General features: G+C 36.9%; 3 protein-coding genes across 6 annotated transcripts; 2 read left to right on the top strand and 1 right to left on the bottom strand.

The window, feature by feature from the left end:
• The first annotated feature begins 127 nt into the window (after positions 1-127).
• On the top strand, positions 128-2,735 carry spab (space blanket). The gene is made up of 6 exons (XM_017911142.1): positions 128-259; positions 617-816; positions 1,249-1,372; positions 1,457-1,606; positions 1,791-1,879; positions 1,959-2,735. The coding sequence occupies exons 2-6, from the start codon at positions 655-657 to the stop codon at positions 2,100-2,102; spliced, it is 669 nt and encodes a 222-aa protein (XP_017766631.1). The 5' UTR covers positions 128-259; positions 617-654; the 3' UTR covers positions 2,103-2,735.
• A 3,892-nt stretch (positions 2,736-6,627) lies between these two features.
• CCT5 (chaperonin containing TCP1 subunit 5) lies at positions 6,628-10,042 on the top strand. Its single transcript, XM_017911089.1, has 7 exons — positions 6,628-6,858; positions 7,314-7,738; positions 7,814-8,006; positions 8,347-8,616; positions 8,923-9,108; positions 9,349-9,667; positions 9,736-10,042. Exons 1-7 carry the CDS (start codon positions 6,751-6,753, stop codon positions 9,867-9,869), a joined length of 1,635 nt encoding a protein of 544 aa, XP_017766578.1. The 5' UTR covers positions 6,628-6,750; the 3' UTR covers positions 9,870-10,042.
• A 992-nt stretch (positions 10,043-11,034) lies between these two features.
• Positions 11,035-26,528, bottom strand: didum (dilute class unconventional myosin). Of its 4 annotated transcripts, XM_017911334.1 has the most exons (22): positions 25,895-26,528; positions 19,195-19,619; positions 18,797-19,097; positions 18,420-18,737; positions 17,848-18,336; positions 17,566-17,772; positions 17,354-17,476; positions 16,969-17,267; positions 16,262-16,880; positions 15,969-16,160; positions 15,539-15,901; positions 15,164-15,463; positions 14,976-15,078; positions 14,208-14,394; positions 14,074-14,106; positions 13,647-13,845; positions 13,481-13,574; positions 13,286-13,342; positions 12,517-12,687; positions 11,768-12,443; positions 11,416-11,698; positions 11,035-11,332 (listed from the first exon to the last, which is right to left on the bottom strand). In XM_017911334.1, the coding sequence occupies exons 1-22, from the start codon at positions 25,919-25,921 to the stop codon at positions 11,213-11,215; spliced, it is 5,586 nt and encodes a 1,861-aa protein (XP_017766823.1). In that variant the 5' UTR covers positions 25,922-26,528; the 3' UTR covers positions 11,035-11,212. The 4 variants fall into 4 exon arrangements, with proteins under 4 accessions (XP_017766823.1, XP_017766825.1, XP_017766824.1 ...); XM_017911336.1 differs by lacking the exon at positions 13,286-13,342; XM_017911335.1 differs by lacking the exon at positions 14,074-14,106.
• Between the last annotated feature and the right edge of the window lie 1,370 nt (positions 26,529-27,898).

The raw sequence follows: 27,898 nt of genomic DNA, 5'->3' as shown, positions 1-27,898 counted from the left end.
GAACAAAATGGCACCTGGGTCGTATGCGTAAAAATGTCAGGTGTTGCGCTTGCGCGGATATTAGTACGAGCCTGTACAAGGGAAACCGGAACAACGTAGGAGTATAGATTGCCAATGCAAGCGCGACCGGACTCAGTCCTCCAGCAAGCTGCATTGAGGACTTGTTGATCCCGAGGAGAAACAAGAAAGATAACCGATTCTTCCTGATCGATCTACCAAGGAGTGCCTGGAAAATTCAACCGCGACAACTGGCAATCCTGTAAGTTCTCTTAAAATTATTTTCCAATTTCTACTTACACGACCACCGACAATTTTTTACCCTTACCATTGTCTCGATATACACTTAAAACGTTGTTTCAATTCATTCAAGAAAAATTGAAGGGATGTTAAAAACTGTTACCTTTCTCTTACATTTTTGAAGATTTTTCATGCCCCTGTCAATACCAATTTAGTTATAATTTACCCCATAAGAGTTACTATATAATAACTCCAAGGAAATCAGTTTGTTTAACTTCACAATGGAGAAATAAAATATTTATTTGTCAATATTTGTATCTACTTCGTTTTCCTATGTGAAATGTGATCGAAGAAGTTATCGAAATGACTAAAATTTCAGGTGATCGAGGCATATCGTGTCCTTATACGAGACAAAAAATGCACACGTGTGTTGCATTGATCATCGTTGCTCTAGCGAGCTCGATGCACTTTGGTGTCGATGCATGGGGCGCTCTCTTTAATCGTTTCAGCCCGGAAATGTTATCGAATCTGGGCTATGGTAGTCATGGTGACCATATGAGCAAAACAGGGTTGTATCAGGTATGAAAGAAATTTGTTTGGAAAAGTATTAGTTTCTTCAATGTCGAAGTGTCTTTATACACCAGACAACTGTTGCAACTTTGCCGCAGTACGACCGGTGTGCGATCGATATATTATTTTCATAGAAATGCGTGCTCGCAATTGCATATTGCACATATTTCTCGTAATGCACGTGTGATTCGATTTCTTTTGACATTGACTATCAATTTCGAGCGATTTCATTACGAATCGCTCGTTAAGACTTACATGCGCTCAGTCGAGCAAGTCGTTCGAAATATTTTATTCGTTCGCGAGATATAATTACAAAAACACGTATGCTATACACGTGTACAGTGCGCGTTAATTCGCGATAGTTAGAAATTGATCGGTGACAATTCCATTTTCGATAAGGAAATATAAAATTATACTAATTTCACGCATTTTGGTTCCAAGCGTCCATTATCGACCGGCCTTGGATTTTCTTATGATTCTTTAGAAGATGTACCTTGCTACGAAAGAAGGTGTTCAGCTAACGAATATTGTTGTCCGTCTTTTATCTGCGTAAGCGTTGACGGAGGTAATTGTCAGCCGTTGTACCCGCGTTGAATAATTTTAAGATGCGAAATTAGACAAATGCAAAATGCCTCTTCTTCGATCTTAGATATCGGCCGCTGCGTTATTGAACTGGGGCAAAAACAGGGAGAACTTTGCAGGAATGATAACGACTGTGAAACTGGCTTGATGTGTGCCGAAGTTGCCGGCAGCGAAACTCGTTCGTGTCAGCCACCAGTGACTTCGAATAAATTGTACAGTAAGTAGAAATATAGGAGCGATATCGATACGTTCATACGAGCAAATGTCTTTTACGCGAGAAGAATTTAGAGATAATCGATAAAGGTCAATTCACAAGGGATTAGGTCAAAGGAAGAGGCACTTGCCTGAGAAATGTATATTTAGCTTTTAAATTTAGAGTATCCTATTTTTAATCTTAACAGATGAAGAGTGTAATATCTCTGGGGAATGTGACATCAGCCGTGGTTTGTGCTGTCAGCTTCAGAGACGTCATCGACAGACACCAAGAAAGGTATGATTTTGCATTTTCGAACGAAGACGTTAAACACCTCTGAATCATAGCTGACGCTACCAATGTTCTTTTTTATTAGGTTTGTTCGTATTTCAAAGACCCTCTAGTATGTATCGGACCAGTTGCGATGGACCAGATAAAATCTGTCGTTCAGTATACTTCCGGTGAAAAGCGCATCACTGGACAGGGAAATCGAATCCTGAAACGAATTCCCTTCGCCTAAGAGCTTTGTTGTTCCTCATATACTGGTGAGAATGAAAGGAGAGTCCACATAAATCAAATCCCTTTTGTCGTTATACTCGAAAATTTAAGATAAGTCTGTTACTTGGAAATTCTTTTAATTGATTTGATGTTCGTAACTCTCGTGTGTCAAGGCAACGGAGCGGAGAAAACATAAACGTGTCTTTTTCAATTGTTTTCCTCCAGATATTACGACTGATAAATACGATACATATCAGAATAGTCCGTCTTATAGAATTATAAAGTATACTATATATTAATGGGAAAATTTATGCGACGCGTTTCCAAAAGATATGTATTTTTAACGTATTGAGCGTACAGGGTGTGTGACGGAAGAGAAAACGTTTCCGTTTTTCCGTTATTTCTCTATCCATGTTCACCTTCTAGTTAGACGTATTGGAACGTAAACTCTTCGAAAATATGTATATAGGAATTGAATAGCTGGAATCTAAACGACGATAACGATAAGAATAGTAGAGAGAAATCATGATTCTAGAAATTGAATTCCTTCGTTGAAAGGCTCTGATAGAATTTTGTTACGAGTTCTTTAAAGAAAGAATAGCGTTTCTTTGATTCACCCTGTACACGACTAAAACTATTTTTACTTTCAATGACTGTCAAAGTTTATCATCTTATAAGATCCTTGAATCAAGTTTCCTAAATTAACTATTAAGATATTTACTCGAATTACTCAAACGCACACTGAATAAAGTATATTTTAATTCTTCTGATCCTCGGAAAGAGATCAAATATTCATCAAACATATCAGTGATAAAGGAGTATTTTTCATGCGAAGAAAGTTGAACACTGAAGTGGTATTAAACTATTAGATAAATGTTTAAAGTCTAATTATGAATGGCGTATAGGAATTTGTTCGATCATGTCGAACGTTTAATCTAACGAAAATGTTACAAATCTTCATCGGTGTCTAACGAACATAATTTATGCTTTACCGTCATATCACGATAATGTTCGAAAGTAATGCATTTTAATTAAGATGAATCCACATGAAGATTGGAAGACAGCAATGAAGTTTTGCCTAGCATATATTCCAAATTATTAGAAAATATACGTATATACGTAGAAATTTAGTAGAAAGATTTATTTAAATGTGGAAACCACTGGATTAAACATTTATCGCGGAAATCGCTCTATTAAGCATTAATCGCGGGAATCGCTCTATTGAACATTGAAACCTCGGAGGTCGCTTCGTTAAGTGTTACTGAAATCCTAATGTTAAATATAATATAATTAAAAGGATATATATCTATATGAAAATCGTTACGTTAAATGTTAATTAGAGTCGTGACTTTGAAAAAAATGTATATGACGTAGGAACATATTACTTACGAATATAACCATGAAGATAAAGAATACAAATGAAGCAAATGTTACAATTGTAATCACGAGAAATTCCAGTGTCGTTTTGAACACTGTTGCGAAATACTTTCTGATGCGTAAAGTACCTGTTGCGAAATCTGGACAACCCCTCGTTTCTATGCTATTGATGCTAGTCATCGAGAGTCCAAATACACAAAAGAGAACATATTTCTAGTTATACTATATTATACTTCCATCGTTGACCTTTTATCGTATAAGGAAAATTGAACACATTACGTGAATGCCTAATCCATTAAGAAAGTTTTAAATGTGAATGTTATTACGAGATATATCTTATTGAAATTATATTTTTATCTTCGATCGATATGTGTATCTAAACGCTATATATTTACATAGTATTCATATATTTTCCGCAAGCGTATATCTATAACATAATATAACCACCCTCTGATGCGTCGTGCGTACGTCATCTGATAAGGGTTAATTCAATATTTTATTGCAAATTCACATTTTTCGGTTATAAATTTCATTAGATATTGTAACATGCAATATCTGTTACGAGAAACTTCAAATCATAATCCTAGTCTTTTTACGCTACTGCAGGGTTGAGGGGGGAGGGGTCACACACAGGATTGAATAGATATGTATATATTCTCTCAGCATTGATGACGATTATTAATTATCATGTATTTCAAAAATAACAAATAACAAGTAAGGTAAGACTAATTCTACTCGCTGACACTATCTCTCAAACACTCTCTGATACATAACGCCACACTGGCAACTCACTGGCCTCTCACAACACTGATGCTCTCGCTGCAACTCTCTCTATTCTCACTACGACTCTCTATGCTCTCTAAACTCTCCACACTTTGACTCGTCCGCGTCCTTGCACCCTTATTTAAACCTTACACTTTGACTTTTTTCATGTTCAGGATCTCTTCCTCGATCACGCATTTCCCACGCATCCTTGCCCTTGATGGGCCAGGTACTTCAAACACACAGGACCCATTCCTAAACTTTTGATTCTTGCTCGCATTCCACTCTGTCATAAATATCCCTTACGATCGATCCTCTCGCACGCGGTCACTAGTCACATGTCCCAAACACTCTAAACATTCTCTCAGGGCCGCCATTGTTCCATCACTATTTATCTTTATTTTTACCTGTTTATATGATCCATTCGATTATTTGATTACCGTTATTCGAGAAATTGAAGAAAATGAAGATAAACTAATAAATGAAAGTGATACATATCATGGAATTGTAAGCTCTTTCCGACATGGAACTTTTGAACAGAAAACTCCATATTGTTTAAACGTACGACTCACTGAGGGCTGTGGCCATTATGGCCTGGAGTCAAAAGTACCTCTATCAAATGAATTAAATCCAAGATAAATATATGTGTATAACTATGTATATGTAATGTTCAAGATTATAATACAGAGTTATAATAGTTTAGTGTGAAATAAACTGTGGTGCATACAAAACAGTTAAACCCGTTTTGCGTTTATTCTTCCATTATATGCGAAGAAAGGATCTCCCCTCCTTTCTTTATAAATTTTGGGTATTATTTAAATAAATAAGAATAGTTACAAAAGGTCCTGTCTTTACTTGGCGAATTGTTTCAATACCGTTTCAAATCAATCGTTAGTAACAAATTAATATTGTTAATAACAAATTGTTCGCAACGTAAATTTACAATAAAAGTGAAAAAATGAATAAATTAGCAGTTATTACTTGAACTTATAATGTATACTTGCGTTAAAATATACCAATAATTTACAAAAAGTTTATAAATTATTACACTGATTGTTAATAACAAAGTAATATTGTTACTAACAAATTGTTCACAACGTATACTTATAATAACAGTAAAAAAAATTAATAAATTATTGGCTATTACAACGAAAAAATAACAATTAATGGAATCGGTAAAGCTCGGAAATTTCCGTCGATCTTCGGCCGATCGGCGGCTATATAACGGGTGACGCTCGACTGACGAAGTCATTTGCCGGTTTGGCATCGTCGGTGTATAGTCTATATTTTTTCGTGTTTGGGAGTGGGAGTGGGTCCGAAGTGAGGTGGGGTTGGCTACCCCATCAACCCCACCCCCTTAAACAATTTATTAATAACTTTTTTATTTTCAGCTATTAATTATTTTTTTCTTTGAGATTTTAATTATTCTTTATTTTTTCAGGTTTTAATTTTTTTTTTTTATTTCAGATGTTATTTTTCCGTTTTTATTCCTTTTTATTCAAACATTCGAATATTTCGTATAATATTCGAATGTTTCGTCATTGTTTCGTTCATGTCTCATTGTTGGATTCTTCGACTTTTCTTTTGTTTCTATTTACTAATCCGTTTCATTTATAATTTTAATTATTCCTTTTTTTCAGATTTTATTTATATTTAAAAATTCGAATATTTGGTATAATATTCGACTGTTTCGTCGTTGGGTTGTTCCTTACATTTGATTTACCTTCATGGTTCATACTCGTTTCGCATTTATCATATTTCCTTGTACTAATCCGTTTCATTTCTCAGGTTTATATATTTTCTTTTTAGGTTTCAAGGCTTATCAAAATTTTATTGAGAAAACATCGTAGGATGACGCGGGATGACTGCGTTTAGATCTAAGTAGTTATAAGCAGTTATAAAATAGATCTCTAAGTTAAGTATCTGTACAAGGGTAAGCCACCTAATTTGGAGCAAACATATACAATTGATATTTCTCCTCTCTTACCCTTTCCGTTTACTAAATATACAAAGAAAAATCTTTGGAAAACGATAACAAGCTAAGAACTACGCTCCATATTTATGATATTTCTCATCTATTGTAAGTTTTTAATGTTTGTTTTGAAACTTTGTCAAATTTCCGAAATTTTATAGAAAATTGTATTCTTTTTTTCATAGACTGTTGTATGTTACAAGCAAGCACTGACTGCGTTGCAATAAAACCTTGTACACACGTCATCGTTAACTCGCTTTACCAAAAATTTCACAATTTCAGAAAACTGAAGGTGTTAGAACAATTTCGATTACGAATTTGTTTTCAGGAAGTTTTACTAGTTTTCATTTTCAAGTTTCCCTCGCATGCATATATCGAACGTAGTCTGAACCTAGCCCAGAATATTCCAGAATAGATGGCGTTACTTGCTGACGAACATCCGTTACGGATAATAAAATGGTCGTGTAATTTTGAGGACAGAAGAACGTAATAAGAACTGACGCTCTTTTTGCTAAAACTATCTCAAACGTGAAGTGTCCGAGTTCCTTGGACGATCAAAATGACCGCAATACCTGGTACTGTGGCCTTTGATGAATTCGGTCTACCCTTTATTATCATCCGTAATCAAGAAAAGCAAAAACGTCTAACCGGCATTGATGCTATCAAGGTAAATTTACATTTTTTTAAACAATTTTCCTTTACGTTCGTTAGTTGAAAAAAATAGTAAGTATTATTTATTTTACATTTTATAATTTCATTCAAATGAAAAGTTAAGAACTTCTATTAACGATTTCTTTCATCGACCACGTGAAATATTAATGGCGACATTTTGGCCTTGGCAATTATTCCTACAATTTCTACTTAAAGTACATAATCTGAATCAACAATATACGCATATTTCCATGTTGCATTATATTTTCCAAATTATTTTTTCCTTTTTGTTTATAAAAACTAATATTAATGTAATTTGATAGAAAGTACTGACATTGACTTTTGTCCATATAAGGAGTTCAGTGATTTTATGGAAGAAGTCCAATGGAGTCCTGAATATTTGTTAATGTACTGAAACTTATAGATGTTATATCAAATATATGTATTTAATAAATAATTATCCAATTACAGTCACATATTCTGGCAGCCCGTGATGTAGCCAATATTTTAAAAACCTCTTTAGGTCCTAAGGGCCTTGATAAATTAATGGTTAGCTCTGATGGTGATGTTACTGTAACAAATGATGGAGCAACAATCTTGAAGAATATGGATGTGGACCATGAAATTGCAAAACTAATGGTTGAATTATCTCAATCTCAAGATGATGAAATTGGAGATGGTACTACTGGAGTAGTGGTCTTGGCAGGTGCTCTGCTGGAACAGGCCGAACAATTATTAGATAAAGGCATCCATCCGATTAGAATAGCAGATGGTTTTGAAATGGCAGCAAAATGTGCAACAGATCACTTAGCAGAGATTGTGCATGATTTTGAGGGCAGTCCAGAAAACTTAGAACCTTATATAAAAATTGCAATGACAAGTCTTGGTTCCAAAATGTAATAAGAATGTTTTATATTTTTTTGAGCTTAATGTGGACAAAAACTGACAATACTTTCTTCATCTTTTTTCAGTATCAACAAATGTCACAGGCAAATGGCAGAAATAGCTGTAAATGCTGTATTTGCAGTTTTAGATCCTGTTGCACGCGATGTGAACTTTGAATTGATAAAAGTAGAAGGAAAAGTGGGAGGCAGATTAGAAGATACTGTTCTAGTTCGTGGTGTTGTTATTGACAAAGACTTTAGCCATCCTCAAATGCCTAAGGTAAAATTAGTTGTTAAGATATTTAAAAAGTATATGTATATATATATTACACTGCCTAATGATGACAAACAAAAACAGAGAAGGGCAAAGATTTAGAAAATTTGTTTAGCTTATTTATTTTTGAGACTTGGAACTATTTCTTTGGTTATTTTCTTTTTTAACTTTTGAAAAAGCAAAAATCTCTATTTAAGTAGCTATCCAATGATCTGATCTTTGCAGTGGCTTCCATGATCAAAGGATTATGAGAGCTGAAGGCATCTTTATATATTTGTCTCCTTTTTATTGTATTATTTTATTGGACAATGAAATTTTTAATAGAGAAACATTTATCACGTTGCAGAGGTTGGAGGATGTCAAATTAGCCATTTTAACATGTCCATTCGAACCACCGAAACCAAAAACTAAGCATAAGTTGGATGTTACCTCAGTTGATGATTATAGAGCATTACGTGAATATGAACAAGAAAAATTCACAGAGATGGTGAAAATGGTGAAGAATGTTGGTGCAACCCTTGCAATTTGTCAATGGGGATTTGACGATGAAGCTAATCATCTCCTCCTTCAAAATGGATTACCTGCAGTCAGATGGGTTGGTGGCCCAGAAATTGAAGTAAGTTTTGCTTCTAGTTATTGTGTCTTTATTTTAATTGCCCAGTGATGACAAAATTTAATAGAAGAGAGTGAAAGTTATGATAATAAGCTAATATCATTTTTTGAGACCTTATCTTCGAATATTAGTTTTCTATAACTAAAATTAAGTTGAAGATTTCTTTAAATGTATTAGTTAATTATCTTTTCTTTCGTGTTGCTCTAATGATTAATAGATTATGAGATCTGAAGGCTTAATTTTTTCTGCATTATTAATTTTCAAAAAAGATAAAGAAGTATATATGAAATAGTAGCAAATTTTTTTTAGTTAATAGCTATTGCCACGGGTGGTCGTATTGTACCTCGCTTCGAAGAATTGACACCGGAAAAACTTGGTCATGCAGGTGTTGTTAGGGAACTAACATTTGGAACTACTAAAGATCGAATGCTCGTTATCGAAGAATGCAAGAATTCTCGCGCAGTTACCATCTTTATCCGTGGTGGCAATAAAATGGTAAGTAGTAATTTAAATCCTTACAAAGAAAATAAAAGCAAGGAGAATTTCAGTGATATTTAAATGTATCTAAACTGACCAGACACCTTGCAAGAAAAAAGCATTATGACAATAACTTTGTTATCCAATTAAATTCAATTTAATTGGACTTTTTTGTCTAATGCTACAATCTTGTACACTATTACTTTTATTTATTTAGTGCAAATATACAGGTCTATGGATTTCTGTCTTCGTTTATAGATCATTGAAGAAGCGAAACGTGCTATTCATGATGCATTATGTACAGTTCGTAATGTAATCAAGAATCAGAAGATTTTGTACGGAGGCGGTGCCGCTGAAATTTCTTGTGCTCTTGCATGTGCAGCAAAAGCCAATAAGATCAGCACCTTAGAACAGTATGCCTTCCTTGCGTTTGCCGAAGCCCTGGAAGCTATACCTATGGCACTTGCTGAAAATTCTGGCCTTTCACCTGTAAATACTTTAGCTGACATTAAAGTAACACAATTGGCTGAAGGAAATGCTATTTTTGGTGTAGACTGTTTAAACCGTGGTACTTCCGGTACGTATCCAACTTGTAATTACCTTTCGTTGTAATGATTAGGAATAAACCATTATATATTTTTTCAGATATGCAAGCGCAAAATGTTATCGAAACATTAACGAGTAAAACACAACAGATTCTATTGGCTACACAACTGGTCAAAATGATACTTAAAATCGATGATGTACGTTCGCCAAGCGATGCCAACAGCGGTGCCTAAAGAAAGTTGCAAATTTTTTACTTCGGTACTTCCATTATTGGATTCTTCAACACTTCACCTTATTTGCTTCTTCGAGCTTCATTCACATTTTTAATTAATAACTGTATTAAATTTAGTTAACTTTTTGTTATCAGTATAACTATAATAATTTATGCGACAGCATTGCGATACAAAATAAATAAATCGTTTAACTTTCATCAAAAGTTGCAATATTTTCCTTTTTAATTTCCTTGCTGCTAATATGTACAATGCATTAATTAAGTGGGATATATATTGTTTCCATCAACGATTCCGTTTTATTTTCATTGTAGGAACAAATAGATTTGTCACATCGAGTCAAGGTATAATCGTGTAGACAGATGTTTTTCCTGTACAATCCGAATTATGGGAATTTTGTTTCGAAGGAATTGATTCATAGAATGTATTTATAATGCATAAACAAATGCAATTCGATCAACGTAAGAAACAGAATTTGGTTACATTCTACTAATAAAATGGCACAAAATACAATTGCTTGTACATTTATAAATTATATTGTAATAACCATTATATACCTCTGTCTTCCTCTCTCCTGTCACTGATATCTGTCTTCGATCTATGGAAATAGACATCATAGATAGTCTCTCTCGTATCACAAAATATACAGTCTATCCCAACGTTACTTTATATCTTTCTTGCCTTTCTCTTTTTACACATTAAGTACATCTCCAATAGATTTCATCTATCACATACATAAAGTTCGTGCTTGGAGTTGCAATATTTTGCCACAACTTTCGATAAACTAACAATACCAAGAAACAACAAATTTCGTAAACATCTTTAATCTTCATAACAACGTTTCCGTATTCTTACAATACAGAATTCGGCACTTCGTTTCATCATATATACTTGCATTGTTATATCTTACTATTCTTATATACCATACGTCTAATGTTCTTACCCAATTCAGATGTACAAATTGCAAGTTCCAGCAGAACCTTATTTCAATACCGTTCTTAAGTTTCGACGTACAATCGCTAGATATTAACAAAGAAAATATTTGTCTTAACAAATTTTTTAAATCGAGATTTTTCCACAAAAGAATAGGAATGATATTTCATAAAACATAAATTACATAGGTAAAAAAAAAAAAAAAAAGAATATATAAAATCGATGACCTGCTCGATGCGTTCGTTATTTAATCTGATCAAAGTAATCTAATTCTTTCTTTCCTCCTTTTGTTTCTTCTTTTTCCCTTTTTTTTTTCTTTTTTAATAAGTATGCTATACGAATTTGATTATTCGTTAGACTGTTAACTAAAGTTATATGCACAGCAGGGCGTCTAAGTTTCTCCTTTAGTATGATTACACCTTTTTGAGCATGGGCAAATGAAGTACTTCAGGTATATCGATATCTTCTAACCGAATATCAGATGGATTGAATGGAAATCTCACTGGATATGAGTACATAAGATCCATTAACAACTGAAAGAAAGTATTCTCGTTTAATTATTTTTCTACTAACATAATCAATATATAGAAGTGACTACAGAGAAGTTGAGACTTACTTGTTCGTTGTTTTCACCTCGTTCACTCAATTTAGCTTGGACTTTTTTAATAAATGAAACTGGCACACGCGTTTCAAAATCATCAGCTGGTGTATACAAATTTAGAATTTTTACTATTTGATTTGCAGTCAATTTGTTGCACATATCGCATACAGAATTTACATCCTCATCAGTTTTACGAGCTTGCAAAAGCTGTGCTGCTTGTACAATTGGCTGAAGTGCTTCGGATGCTGGCATTAATCTTCGATCCCTTCCCCATTGTTCTAAGTGACTCAAATTATACCTAAAAGAACAAAACAATGTTGAACGATCAAGCAATCATGTTAAACGAAGTCAGTAAATTCGTGCGAACCTTATCTGCATCCCTTTTGTCCAATGACAAAGTTCATTCCTTAGAAGCAAATTATTTAGAGCACTAGCGCACATAAAATAAAATAATTGTTTGAAAAGTTGCACAACAATCTCAGAATCAACACCGTGATATTGAAGAGTCTTATACACTGAAGTAAGTTCATCTAAAAGTTTATTGAGTTTCTGTTGGGTTGATTCTGGTTCTTCTCCCATAGAAGAGGACCGTGGTCGACCAAGCTTGTTCGAATTTAAGCCTGATATAGCTTCATGTTCAAGAAGGGCAGGTACGGTCAGGGCCTGAATTCTTTCTTTAAGATTCATTACAATGTTATTGAAAATCCAAAGCGCCACGTTGCTCAGTACCACCCGATACTCGCTTAAATCAAAATTTCTGAGACACTGTTCATTCTGTCTTGGAGTATTTTCGATTTGGAAAGGTTTATCTCCGGAATACTGTTTCATATTGTGTAACAACCTTAATGTGTTACTGAGCCATAATACGGAAGAGTCAAAGTCTTCACGTTTCTTAACTACGCGTTTCACAGCATTGAGGTAACCTGTTAATAACAATCTTACTTTTTCATCATCATTTATGCAGTCTGTATGCCTTATACACATGAAAAAAATATAGGCTGGTAGACCAGGAAGTAATGTTACTGCAACTCGAGGTTTTAAGTCTGAAAAAGATTGCAACGGTATAAAAGACTGTCAGAACTTAAATTGTAAAATGTAGAAGTTAATTAAATTTACCGACAATGAGATGACGTATTATTACATTGATATCTTCTTTTCTAAACTCAAACATGCCTTCATAATCTCTCTCTTTCTTTCGAATAGCTGGTAAATTGCTTCCATTATCTGCCGAATTCCCAGTGGAAGACATTATCGCAGAATCGCTTACAGATTCTGCAGTATCCGGTACTGCAAAACAGATATTAGATACTTGTTACGTGGGGTAATCTTTTCTTCTGATGACTATAATATTGAGAATATTTCGGGTGAATGGATCGAGCAATTGTCGACTCGAATAGCAAGGGGATCGAGAGAATGTTTATGATAGATTATCGGTTGTGCGAGAAGAGCAAATGAGTTCTTGGAATGCAAGTGTGTGCAGTGACAATAAAAGGAGGCTGAGAGATGAGAAACCCTCAGTCACGCTGGAGAACAAACGTGTGAAAGTTGACCTGCAACTTGCGTGCCATTGTAGAAGTAATATAATTTGGATTTTACCTTTTACTAAAAATAATTTTAATACGACTGATTTTCCTACATGGCTATACAGAAATGAATAAAAATGTAAACAAGAAAATCAAGGATGTATATAAATAAACGAAGAAACTAAATGACCAGATAGGGGTTGGAATAATAGAAAGGGTTCATATACGAATTTTTGATTATACCTAATGAATGAACGTTAAGCAGTCATACAAACAATAAATGGCTGCTAATTTACAAGAGTTGAGGTGAGTTATGGTCAACATGAAATGCAATGGAAATGAACATGGGACCATCCACTCACCAGCGCCTCTTGATATGTAAGAACGATCCTTATGTTCCTTAGTATCATCTCCCTCATCTTCGAAAGCATTCAAATATTACATAATTTTTAATACTACTTTTTAATTGCTATCTTTGAACAACGATATTTTTGTATTATTAAAATAAACAAGGTAAATTTGAATACTCTTTTGTGGATTTTGTAATCTGTACTTACATCCTGCATCCTTCAAACGTTTCGCAAGTACTCTGCACTGTTTCTTGAATTTTCTGCATTCTTCAGCTATTTTATTGTATTTCTCTTGCAGATCCTGTGTTTAAATTAGTATTATTAATTATTATGTGCACACTTTATTACAGGCAAGTATTAAGATTAGGTTTACCAAATTTTCGGATGTTAGCCTGGCAATTTCGTGTTGCATATATGCCTCAGTCTGAGTTTGTGGCGATTTGCTCAAATTTACGGATAACAATTTCTGTTGCTTCTCAATTTCCTCTTGCAACCTGTCGATTTCTGCTCGCCATTCATCTCTCTGTGATCGCCATCCCTTTTCCTTCATTTGGAGCTCATCTTCCAATTGCCTTCAAGTGGAAACATAAGGAATTATATCTGAATCGCACTCTTAATAGACTTGTTCAATCGAAAGGAAGTAAAAAAGCTAGCACTAAATCATGATGAATAAATAACATATTTAGCAATGAATATTTATCGAGAAAATTCGCTGATTTTGCAAATCGAACCGATTGAACATCATAAAGATCGCTAAATGGATCGCTGATTAATCGCGGCAAAATATCTGCTCAACTCACTCTCTTGAGGCCTTTCGCTTTGTCTTAAGTCTACTGAAAATCGAAGTGCATGCACAAACGACAAAACACGATTAGACACGGAACTTTCCTTCTGTGAAAAGAGATAGCAGATATTTGAAGAAATTTCGAATTACCTGTTGATCTTTTTCTGCGCCTCAAAGGCAAGTACTAACTCTCCGTCCTCGTTTATAATATCCACATCGCGACCATAATTTGAACCTAGGCTCTTCATCCTTCGCGTATTATCAGCCAACACACTGTGCAGTTGAATGCATTCTTCCCGTCTTCTCTCAAGTTCTTTTTGAAGCGCATCAAATTGTCCTAAAATGGAAATTATTTATCGTATTCTATTTCAATCATCTTATCCTTTCTATTTCACTTCTTGTGATTAAAAAAAGAAATAAGGAAAAAGCCAAAAGAATACATTTTTTCTGGAGTCTCTTATTATTTCAAACATTATAAACAATCGTATTACGAAGCAGTATATTATGAACTTTTATTTGGTACAATAGAACCCAAATTGCAACAATTTCAATCATTGCGTGAAAACTGTATTTGTTTATATAGATAACGCGTATTAACACGAATCTCGACATTTGCACGCATTTTCAATTTTGTTTTATATAGCAAACAAAGTTTTATTATTGCAGAGGTGAAAGAAAGCTGTGCATACATCAAGCAGATAAAGGAAAGGAAATGCAGAAGCAAAATTTATAAAGATGCAGTATATTTGTACATCTTATAAACCAAGCTTTAGTCAATAGTACAAAATAAAAAAGTCAAAAATATTGTACACTATATATAAATTAATCGAATACAGATGAAGAAAGAGAAAGCTAATTACAGCAGTCGATAAAGCACGTAGTGGAAAAATTCCTTAGCCATGTAAATTAATAAATTACCCATGAGATTCTGTTGTGCACCCGTTACACCCGAAGACACGCTTTTTCTCAGCGAACCTAAATCTTTTTTTAACTGAGCATTCTCCATTTCCAGTTCTTGAAGCTATGAAATTAAAGAATGATCATTTTAGTATTGTCACTATTCCGTATGAATTATCGATTCGACAACGACAAGCATTTGAAATCACCCTAAATGTATCTTGCATCCTCGAAGATTCTTCAGGGCTATCGCGCTCCAAATCTTCTACCATCCTGATTAATCTTCCCTTCTCTTTTTCAACATCCTTTAATTTCTGTTGAAGCTTTAAGACTAGACCAATATCTACTGGCGCATGTGCCGGTCCATTTGTTTCCGAAGGTGATTTATGTGATTGAATCTCTCCATCGGGTGGACTCTCCGATCTCTGCTGGTTCCAGTCGATCGTTTCCAATCGTGAGTAAGGAGTCGAGGAAGAAGCAGTCGATCTTACTGACCCGTAACCCAAGTCCTTAAAAATCAAAGAAAATGTTAGAAAAATACAATAAATTTAAAAATATTAAAAATATGTAAAAAATAATTTTACGATATTCTGATCATCCTGTGGAAGTTCTGTAGACACAATTTGCCCACTACTGCTAGAAGCATTACTAAGAGAACGCGAATGAGCAGGTGCGTGCATAGTGAGTTTCTGTTCTAGCATTTCTGCATGTTGCTCCAATTCGTGATACTCTTTCAGTAGTTTCTGATAAGCGCCACGATCCTGATCCTGATCCAGTAGGAGTAGATCTTTCTCCTGTTCTAAACGGTGCTTCAAGTTCTCTTCAGCACCGCGTTGATTATTCTTCAATTTCTCACTAGCTACCGACAATTCTTTTCGTAACTTTTCGATCTCACTTTGAAGTTCCTTATTCTCCTGTTCCCTTTCTTGAGTATTTCTCTCTTTATCCTAGATAAGATACGTAAAATTCAGTTTTCCACAAAATTAAAAAAAAATTTGTTCAACAACCTATTACCTGCAAAATGTCCATCTTTTCGTCCCTTTCATTTTTCACTATATCTTGTATCTTTCCTAATTCCTTTTCTTTTTCTATTATTATAGCATTCAATTTTCTATTTTCTGCATCTACAGATTTTAGCCCATCAAGCTTATGTTTCAAGTCAACCACTTCGTTCTGAAAGTTCTTTAATACTAGATTCTCTTTCGTCTAAAAGAGGAAAAGTTTCAACTTTTAATATTGTTGCAAACGATTTTAAAGTATAAAATACATTTTAAAACTATCAATATTTTTAAACGATTAGGACATACAAGTTCAGTGATCTTTTGCTGTAGCGTAATGATCTTCTTTTCTAATCCCTTATTTAGAGACTTTACGTGTTCCACGCTTCTTGCTTCAGCCTTCAATCTTCTAAATACTTTCTTCGCCAAATGCCTTCTAATGCAAGCCTGGACAATGATAATATCGTTCTTCTTCTTCATGCATGCCATTCGTACAAGGTAACCCCTGGCGAATCTCTGAATTACAGTCGCAGCGGCAATGTCTTTCATCAATTTGTATCTTTGTCGCGCCATTTTTCCCCTGCCATACGTTTCAATACCAAGAATTGTGCGCTTTATTTGAAGGTATCGGCGCCTCTTCAACCAACATTTGACACGAGCTTGAATTTTGATCGCTGCCCTTTCTCGCCTCACAGCTTGTGCCTTTTGCCTTGCGATGTACCCCCTACCGTATCTTTGAAGTCCAAGCACAGCGCGCCGAATTTTCTTATACCTACTACGACAAATGAGTCCGCGTACTGTCTTTTGGATCATTATACAAGCATCTCGCTGTCGTTCTGCTCGTAATTTTTCTAAATAGGCTACTTGACCGGCACGAAAAAGAACCTTCGTCTTACCAAATTTAAATTTATCTTCATCCTTGATGTACCTAAAAAGATTTCGCTTATATCACATCGGTCAGAAGGAAATAAAATATACGGTATCCCGATGAAGAATAGAAAATACAGGTAACTGACCTGCTCAATATACGTCGACAAGTTTCCTTAAGGTCGTCCCGTCGTATATCCTTGAATTTACACAAGCTTCTGTACCTGAGGAAGAATTCGCTGTATGTTCTTTGACTAGGAAATCCGGCTGCGGATATTCTAATCGTCTCTAAAACACCGCAAGCTCGTAATTGCTGTACCGCGCGAACTGGATTGTATTCAAAAGCTTCCTTCGTGTCGTTCGGTTTGATACAGCGTACATAATGCGGTGTGGTCGCGTTTAATGTTGACATCAACATGTTCAACGAGTCGCGAAACTGCGAACCTACCTACAGATTTTGTGCAATAGCAAATGTTTATCGAGAGAAATTTTTCACAGGGAGTTGCAATCAATTTTATCTGCCACGAAACTTACCGTTTTCTTATTTTGCTTAGGTGTACTTAATACTGGTTTTTGAGCGGATACTTTTACTCTCACGTTCGATGGTACCATAAGTTTTGGATCTTCCTCGCTGAACAATTTCTTCAGTAACTTGTTCTGAAACAACAAAACGATATGAGCAATTTTCTAGCAATCTATACCACTGCAATTTTCATGTATTTAACGCAGAAATATATTCTACATACATCTCCGTTTCGCAGGACATCAACCTGTTCCTCAATAACGGTGTCTCTATTTTTTTCTAAAAATCCAGTCGTTTCGTATTGCACCAAGTCGGCAAAATGGTGAATGAGGAAGGCAGAAGTTCCGAATCGTGGTTTTTCAAAGTGTTTCGACTTTCCGCACTTGGAATAAAGTTTCTCTGCCCACGAACTATCTGTACCTTTTGGCATCTGTATAGAATAGTTACTTAACGATCATGCAGTTTACCGAATTAACCTTCGAAAGGAATGTAAGATATTACAGACCCTGCACTCCTCGTCCAAAAGATCAAGGATACCCAGTTTCGTTTCGATAAGATCGATGCAGGGTTGATTATCATAGAAATCTATAAAAGTCCATTCGATCTCCTCCCTAAAATACTCCTCTTGCTCTAGCTTGAAGACATGTTGGTTGAATTGTTGTTGAAGTTTTTCATTCGCGTAATTTATGCAAAACTGTTCAAAAGAATTGACTTCGAAGGTCTCGAAACCGTAAATATCAAGAACACCGATGAAACACTGGGGTTTGTTCTGAGATTGTAAAGAATTATTGATACCAGCCACGATCCAGTTGAACAATTCTGCGTAAATGTGTTTCGCCAATGCGTCTCTGGCACCGATCGCTTGCTCTACGTTCATTGGTTTCAGAAACACTTCTCTCATCGACACGATTTTTCTATGGCACAGCCATTTTCGCATTGCGTTTACGTCGATGCCCAGCAACTCGCACATCATTAGAAGATGTTTGTCCGACGACTAAAAACAATAATAACAGTAAGAAATAGGTGCACATCGAGTGTCAATAGATATTGGATGGAAAGGTAGAAGATAATATTTACGTGAATATAACTATTTTCGGTGTCGTTTTCGTTGCTCGAAGCTTGGTGATCAGAATTCCCTATGTTTACGTTTCCTAAATGCATTATGGCCGCTAAAATACGAAGCATGTCGTCCTGCTGCTTGGATGAAAATCCGAGCATGGTAAGCGCGTTTATTGTCTCATCGAAACACACTAAATCGTCCACACCGTCTATCAAGGGATCATTTCCTTGATTTAGGTAGTGGAACATATTCTGATGGCCTAAATGCAAATGTCGAAGACGCGATGCGGCTGCACACATTTGATAAAATATATGATAATTCCTTTCCTCGTATGCCTGGAAAATCATTGAATCACTCAGCGCATTTAAATACACGAATATTCTAATTAGTATACCTGAAACACGACTCTTGACTTCTCGAGGAGATAAGTTCTCATACTGGCCCCGGTGATGTGATAATGTTTGTTAAACTGAATCTCGATGAACTTTCCGAATCTCGAGGAATTATCGTTCCTCGTTGTCTTTGCATTGCCAATGGCTTCCATAATCGGTAACGACGCAAGGACTTTCTTTTCGACCTGAGTTTCGGTCGTTGAACCACCGACGGTAGCGAAATATCGCATCGTATATTTTGCAGAAACAGTTTTTCCCGCGCCGGACTCCCCAGAAACGATGATGGATTGGTCGTGACCTTCCCTGCATAGGTTAACAAAGATTTTAAAAAAACGCAAATGCCATCTATGAGCATACCTCGAATAATTTGCAACGGAGTAGAAAGGAGTTCTCGTTCAACCTTTCCAGTTTCGTATATGCTTCCTCGGCGACGGCGAATATATGGGGTTCCAGATCGCCCATCGCCTGACCTCTGTACGCCCATATCGTGTCGTTTCCGTAAATCGGCAGTTCATTGTATGGGTTAAAAGCGACCAAAACGATACCGCAATACGTGTAAATACAGTGTCGCTGGAAACGAATTTGAAGATTGTAGAGAACAGCTGGCTCGTGAAGAAATGACAACGACGTCAAATTATTCTCTCCTATGAGTATGTCAGGATTCCTCAAGGGTGGTAGATCAGCGTCTGTTTTTATTTCCAAGACTTTCGTTTGATTCGAATCGTCCGTATGGACTTTCAAGGTTAGCTGATTTAATTTGTAATCTTCCAGGAGCACCGCACCTTCCCAAACTTTTTCTGGATGCGGCACCCATACTCTACCATTCTAAAGAACACACGTTCTTCTTCGGTAATTCCATTTTTAGTTTCCATAAAGCAAAACCCGCACATCGACACGGTACTCGGTTCATCGCGATGGCAATTCCGGTGATGTAGTTGCGAAAAATTTGTCGCCCCATGATCGTCGTTTTACAAGTTAAATTTCACAGTTCAACAGTGAAGGATCGCCTCGAGGCACGGCTCCAGGTAGGAAGTGCTTCAACTACACGAACGAGCTTGTACGAGTTAATTACTTAGCGTCTAATTTTCCTTCTTTTCAAAAGCTGACCTGCTTTTCCTTTTTGTGAACAGTACGTATGAAAATGAGGTCGGCGATACAGCATATCGATTTCGACGCCGTGTGAGCCAAATCGAGATTGGTTATCGCGTTAGAACTGTTATTACTTTTTAACCGCAAACAGGGAACCACTCTATCGTTGTAATTAAAATAATTTGGCGACCAGAAATTTATCGATCTACGAGCGAACTTTATTCGAAGAAACACAGGTATTTCAAACTGTGCCTGGAACCTGGCACTGAACTAATACAATTTTCCCATAGAAGAAGAAAGAAATCCGTTAACGGTATCAACCGAGTGTTTTTTTGAACGTGTCTCATGATCATACAAATGAGACACGAAATACCAAAATGTACTGTTATCGAGCACGGTGCACAGACAGAAGAAAGATTACGTGATCTGGAGAAATATCGAGCAACGGTAAAGTTCACCGTCTCTTTGAGCTGCTATTTACATTGTCGCATCAGTGACGATGCGATGTCAGGAACTGGATAAAAATATTACTGAAAACAGTGAAATGTACGATCTAGAGCAGAGACACATGTACGCGCCAACTGTGCCTAGAAAGAAATGAAAAGTAACCGTGAACTCTCACGATTCAATCTTGTACGTCAACTACGTATTATGCAAGACATCATTTGTAGGACATGAAAAGAAAAAAAGCAAGGAGAAGATGAACATGCAAATTCAAAGTATACGCGTGTATTCAATTTACAAAATCGTCGATATTTCGATCATACTATCGCTATGATTACCGAACCAATAACTACAACTTTCTCGTAAATTGGAACACTTTTTCCCACATGAAATTATTGACGTTACGATTAACCTCGAAACTGTGAACATCACCGTGTTTAAATGTCTAAGTTCAGCCATAAAATGTGCACTATAATTCAATAATGATTACTAACGTTGCGCTTAGCGCAGTCGTATTATTTTTACGTTTCGAGGTTAGTCGATTGCTGATTTTGCAGTCTTAAATCGCCCAATTACGAATTCGCCGGTAAACGCATCTCTGCGAATTAATAAATTTTACGATATACTGCACTCTTAGCATATATATCTCTCATGAACCGAAACGGAAGGAATTCGATAATATATCGAATTACAAGGTTCCAACAGAAGCAACGTGTCATTAGAAAACTAGTATTACGGAGCATTTTAATAACAGCGAATAGTAAATTGGCTAATACATACTTTCTCTAAATTTATTCAGGAAGTCTTGAATATGTAATCGTTTTTATTTCTCGGAATGCAGATAGTCCATAAATCGCAGATTTTATCGCTCTAATACCAATAAATCCTACCCTTTCTCTTTTGATGAACGTTTGATGGTTGACTTGATTTGACGAAGTGTACCAAAGAAATAGTTCCCATGCTTTCTACGTTACGTACCAAATAACGATTACTCCCCGAAGCCTTACTCACGGAAAGGCATAGAAAAAGTAGAATCCTACCGGGTTCCCACACAGCTTGTTAATTGAAAAGGTGGTCAGAATGAGAGTGAACTGCATGCTGCTGAGCCTACACGCGACAATCGGTAAGTATAGTTTAACAAAAGATGAGAATATCCGACCTGCTACTTCCCCTTCCCGCATATTTTGCGTATTAATTAGCATTCTCCCAACCTCCACTTCCCTCGTAACTCTCGCGAAATTACGTAACTCCTAATTAGACACACGAATCTGCAATTTTCATTCGCGAATATCTCGCATCTGTCCTGGCTGATATTCTTATCGAATTATAAATTATGGCAAAGTATTATTGTACCTCTCGACTAGATAAAGAGATAAATTCGAAGATACTTCTGACGTACTTCAGGGTCGTATTGCACAAATATAAGGGAAGCTTTGGCGCCTGTGTAGATGCAGTCCACTCACATGTTGTGTCTGAGCTTTGCCAACCGACCACCGATCTACGGCTTCTGTCGCGTTCCATCCACCACTCGTTTCAATGTTCATACTACGCAATTTTTTACCACATTCTATGATACTAAAACCTAAAACTTCGATATTCTTCGTTACATTAACGACAAGTTAAATGTAAAACATCGAACGATACGTGAGTTTATAACAGGGGCCGAAAAATTGACCGATTTCCACGTCGACGTTACTTTATTACACGCGATTAAAAAATTTCCTTCCGTATTTAAAAGCATTTTTACGTTCGCGAATAACGGTGACAAAATTTCGCGATTACGAAGATCGAATTACTCGTGTATCGAATTATTTACAATACTACGTACAGGAAAGAGGAGGATAAAAGCTATAATCTTATCTGCAGTCGCGAAGCCACTCCAGGATGAATCATTTCGCCACTGATTCCACCCACAAAATACAAACAAATATGACGGTCATGGCAAAAGAATATAACTCGATGAACTCGTTTTCGAATGTTCGCTTATTGATCAAAATGAAAGCTAAGGACAGCGGAAACCTTTCTCTTGAAAATTAAGACCCTAACGTAATAAAGTAAGACAATTGACGTAAATATATATTGGTAATGCAGATGCGCTCGAAATTACGGTAAGTCATATTCACGTTCTACGCCGTCTACGTAGAACGTAATTTACGACTGCACTTGATCGCTTGTTCAACGCGTCGCGAGTAACATTCGCTACCATTGTTAAGGTAACATTCGTCGACGATTACGATCAACTTCGTGGACAATCTAAGCGAGAGCGAACTTTAACATTTATGACAGAATGTTGTCCACGATTGTATCAAGGCTTAAACATTATTACGCTTTGAGCGGTGTATTCAAAATACATTTAGAGCATCATGCTACACATGGAAACCGCTTGACGTAGTGTTTGTCGTTGCGAGATCGATCGTCGTAGCTCGACATCGTTGCTCCTGAGAAAGGTGCCGGGTTCTCCGTTATTGAGAATAACCGGGTCAAGTTTCCCGCCTACGTATCTATACACATTTTCTTTTTTTTACCACGTGCGTTGAAATTGACATCGCTGACACCACCGGCCTGACACCGTGTCGCGTGCTCCCCGAGTTCCCAGCTAAGTTTCCCTTTCAATCTTTCCCCCGCGATCAACGCGAAACGATTAATTTTCACTTATTCGTCCAATATCGTATCGCTAGTTACACGTGCGGTATTATCAAGTTCAATTACGAAGCAGACAGCGTATAGCGCGGAGGACAGTGTAAAGTGGAGCTATAAATGCAAATCCAGACGCGGTTTTCATCGAGCGGAGTTTACAAGCGTGAGAATCTGAGCTTATACTTTCAACGGTGACCCTGTTGAGTAAGATCGCGAAACGGGATACCTTCGTGGGAAATTGCTACAAGGAATCCTCCTTTTTCACGGAGGCTGCACAAAAGGGCGGCAATCGCAACGTGTTTATCCGAGCGACAGTTTTATTCTGGATTATATCGTCGTGTGGCGATATCGCGATCGCGAATCGATTAAAGTTCGCTTCGCGTTACGCACCGTCGAAGGTTCGACCAGCGATTTGGCGATTGCGGGAAAAGCGCGGTGAAAGAACGGGCAGAGTTTCTCTTTGAACTCGTGACACGCGAAACAGCTTATTAGTCGTGGGCACGGTGACAAATTCGAAAAGAAATCATCCTTGACCTTTACGATAAAATCTCGCGGAACACGGGATAAGAATCCACGGTAGTACCTGCCTCTCCTTGTGACGAGGCACGAAGAAGCAAGGAGAACGACCTATTCCAAGACGCTTTGCTTTTCTGTTCCGAGAGAAAGGGAACTGCTTGTTCGTAAGCTAAGTCTAGCGATCACGTTCTTCGAACTGATCGTGCGAGCAACAGTTTCGAATGGGGTTAGCTTACCTTTAAATGTAAAGGTGCGATCGAGACTCTGGTTAGAGTTTCAAATCATTGCATAATATAATTTCATTATTTCCTTGTGCCTCGAACCGGCTGCCGTCGTACCTAGACGACATTCTATTTTATTATGAGTTCGCCTGTCACGTACAAATGTGTCGAAACTGGTTCATAAAAGTTGATTTCTCGGTATTACGTAATTTACTATCACAACGAACTGCTTTGACAGAACTTTGGGACGGTGTTCCTGCAGATTTGCCTTTCCCGATTCCCGTCTGTTAATTGTAAAACTCCGAGACCATTCGCGAGATGAGTAAATCAATACGTACGTTCTGTACGAGCACTACTCAGTTGTCCCTGAGTTTAGCAATGTTTACTGAGATACAACGTACGTTAAGGATTACGAATATATCTCGTGCCATGCTCCTCTCCTTTTCACTGGTTAAATAACAAGAAAATGACCCAAAAATAAATACCATTGAAGGAACGACAAAAATTGCGATACGACCTCGGACAACCCTCGCAGTTCACTTGACCAAAGCAATAAATCAGCTAAGATGGAGAGCCACGGTACGACCTTAAAGGGGCAGGTTCTGGCTAGATTAAACTCTGTTCTCATCGACCAAATATTCTCTCAGTATCGCTCTTCTGCATTCGTCGTGCAGTTTGTGTACGACATTCCCACAGCTAATAACGCAGGTGAATTAATTACTAGCCAGTTTAGACCGCCGTGTCCCAGTTTTTATACTTACGTAGCGATAATTCCTTTAACATAATTTCGCTTTTCAAGTTACGTTCCTTCGTGCATCGGAATTTCGTCTCTACCATACTAATTTCGCGTCGGTAATATCCGCGATTCGTTTCAGACTCTGCAGTCGGTATTTCATATTCGCGAACATCTAGTACAGATACGTGGACGTAGCCGATCTCTTGCTAAAAGGTGCTTCATTCGTGTACAACAAATGCTATCGTGATCGTTGATCTAATGGTTGGCTCAATCGCGGCACTTGGTTTTAAAGCGAAATTTAGGTCTTGAGCCTCCGAGCTTCCTCTCCACAATTATTGATTTTTGTTTTAAGAAGAACTTTGCCTGGATTTTAAACTCGTTCGTCCCTCGTTCTCCATTATTTTCGCTCGTAAACCGGAATTAGAATTCGTATTATTCGTATCGCGGAATATTTCCATCTCCTGGCGTAAGAACGTAAAGCCTCGAGTGTTGTCTCGTAACGTAAAAGTCCAAAGAAATGGACACCTTTCGTGAAAGTATCTAAGCATAATTTAAGAAAGACACCTTCACTCGAACCGATGATGTACACTTCGGAACTAAGCGAAGCTATATATCCCATGATTTTCTCAAACAATTAACCTTGCGCATCAGCGACGTAAAAGAAGAAAGTCTCGTGGAATTTTACAAAATAATACTCAACCTCTGCTGCCTTGTTTCAGATTTCAATCGCGTACTTTGAAACCTTTCGAACTTAAATAAGCGTAATCAATATCGCGTTTAAACGAATTCATGTAAATTAAAACAGGAACATGATATCGTGTACAAACTGAAAATCGATAGAATCCCAGTCAATCTGCTTGCGCTAAATATTTATCCTGAAAACGAACGATGTTGCACGATTTCGAGTAAAAAAGCCCCGAAGAAGCAACGAAAGTTACTGCCTTTTACAAAACCTTCGTGCCTCCCGTGGTAAAAATTTCACATATGTTTACACAAGCTTTACTCCAACGTATTTACTCGAAGACCTTCTCCGTTCCTTTGCCTTAACAACGGGACAAACTCCCGAATATTAGAATGAACTTCGTGCAATATCATCAAAATAAATACAACCCAGAGCTACGAATATTCACGAGACATCGAAGACCAAAATTCTCTTTGCGATTCGACAACCATACGACAAACTCTCTGCACTTTTTTTTGAAGCAGTAAACTTGATTCGCTATATTTTGCGCGATAATGTATACTCATTTGTCACCACTGAAATTCGTATACGATTTTCTTCCTCGTACCGTTCGGTAATGGAAGAGATCCTTCACTCTTAACTCTAAGAAAGGTTTCGTAAAATGGCAATTGTAAATGTCAACAGACGAACTGGTCACAATGTTACTAAACCAGTTGCCATCGTAGAACTGGAACAGAGTACCTGCGATGGCCCGAGTATCTGAACTGGTTCATACCTTCACGTATAACTCCCTTGTAGTCATCGTTGTTGGTCCAGGTGCTCACCTGGGTCAGGTCAGGTACAAGCGAGGAGAGCAGCACCCACAGGCACACACGATTTCACTCACACACGCACACACCTGAGCACAGATAAGAATACCTACGACATTTGTCGTCCAATCAAAAGTTATACGTGCTACAAACACAGTGATTTCCCTTCGACTGTACGATACATCCTGATGTCACCTGAGGTGCGGTCACGGCATGTTTCTGTTTTTATTTTTTCCCTCTTCTCTATTTTCCTTATTCTCTAATTCCCTTGCTGTGCCTCGTTTCGATTAGTAGTCACCGAAAACCGATGGATCACAAGTACAATAACAAGAATCACAAGCACGGCTTTAACAGTTTCCAGCTCTGTCACACTACCTCTATCGTTTTACAAATTTTCCCCTTTAAATCATCGATAGGAATTAAATGGAAAATGAATTTTCGCGAAGGCCGTACTTCCACGTAAACGTCGTACGACGGCACTGCCACCAGCTGGTTCGTTATCGGGTTTAGATTCGGCGCCCCTCTTCGTCTCCTTGCACGACAACTACTCTTCGGCTTTCGGGCCGAAGTGACCTTCCCTTTCCTCGTTCTTTGCATTCGCACTGCCTTTTGCCATCTCTCTTCGACGATCGAACTACGAGTTCCGCGCCATCTCGCGAGCAAAGAATCAAACGAACCGTCGATTCTCCCGCGTCTTCCACACGGTATCGTAGTTCTGGTGCAAATTTCTATTGCACGAGTAATTGGTAAATTAAAATCATTTCAACCTGCCAAATTTATCACGAAATATCACTGCTGGAAAATAAATCGTATAATGACAGTCTTTCGTTAAACTGGAACCGAATATTACGTTGGAACTTATGTCATTCCGTGAACACGATATTAACCATTTCCTTCTATGATACGTTATCGGCATGACAGATACTAAAATACGAATAATCATTTTGAACGATGCTTTTACTGTCGCTTTGTTTAGATATTGCTTTTCAGTAAGGAATATATATTACACAGCGCTGTTAGACATTTAATTTAATATTATTTTACATAAATAAAATATCAGGGATGCTGTGTTTTCCTTGCATTAATTAAGCTTTATATAAAACAGAAATATCAACTATAATATTTTTATTGCCTGTAAAAGACGAATGACAAATTTGTCTTATAGGCATAGGTGGCCTACATTCTGAACCGTTATCAACGAGGATACCAAGATTTTCATACATTCCCTAATTCTTAATGTCAATTTAACGGTAACGCCATAGCTTTAGTAGTACATGCCGTATATATACGCGGTATAAGTATGGAATATACCTATCATCATAGACGGCGTATAGACTAGCATTAACATTATGTGTATTTTATCAATTCGATTCCTGTTGACTCTAGAGCTCTTACCATTTCCGTATCACTCCCAACGTTACCGACAGAGTACCGACACTGATCACGCGGTGGGAATTACGATGAATTTAAATGAAGCATTCTAATACGTTTCTGGAGTAAAAATAAACGATGATTTACGAGAAGCATTATTGCTAACAGACGATCACGAGTATCACGAACTTATGTGCAACTAAATGATACCTCTAAAAAGGATCAAAATAAGTAAGAAATTATACAAATTAAGAACTTTATTACATCAAACGTAATAAATTTATATTTAGCAACGTTTGATTCGATCAATTAAAATTCTGAAAAGCAATGTACCAAAATAGTTAAGACTAATTTAGAAAATATGTGTACTATAGAAATATGCCTCGCACGAGTCCTATTGCACATTAGTTCATTAACATTCGTGGTCAGTGTGTTCGCTACGAAAATAATAACGTACAACCAATCACCCAGGTTCGTTTCGCACCATTCGTCCTACGACACGATGGGTGACCGGAGGAATCATAAATCATGCGACTCACCAACCGTCGAACGCGCCATTCTATCAAAACAGCTACAATCGACAGTCGGCCTCGTCCTGA

Source organism: Eufriesea mexicana, unplaced genomic scaffold (assembly GCF_001483705.2).
Source record: "Eufriesea mexicana isolate 0111107269 unplaced genomic scaffold, ASM148370v2 scaffold124, whole genome shotgun sequence".
Lineage (NCBI taxonomy): Eukaryota > Metazoa > Arthropoda > Insecta > Hymenoptera > Apidae > Eufriesea > Eufriesea mexicana.
Note: the sequence above shows the minus strand (reverse complement) of the source record. Positions and strands in the feature narration are given on the sequence as shown.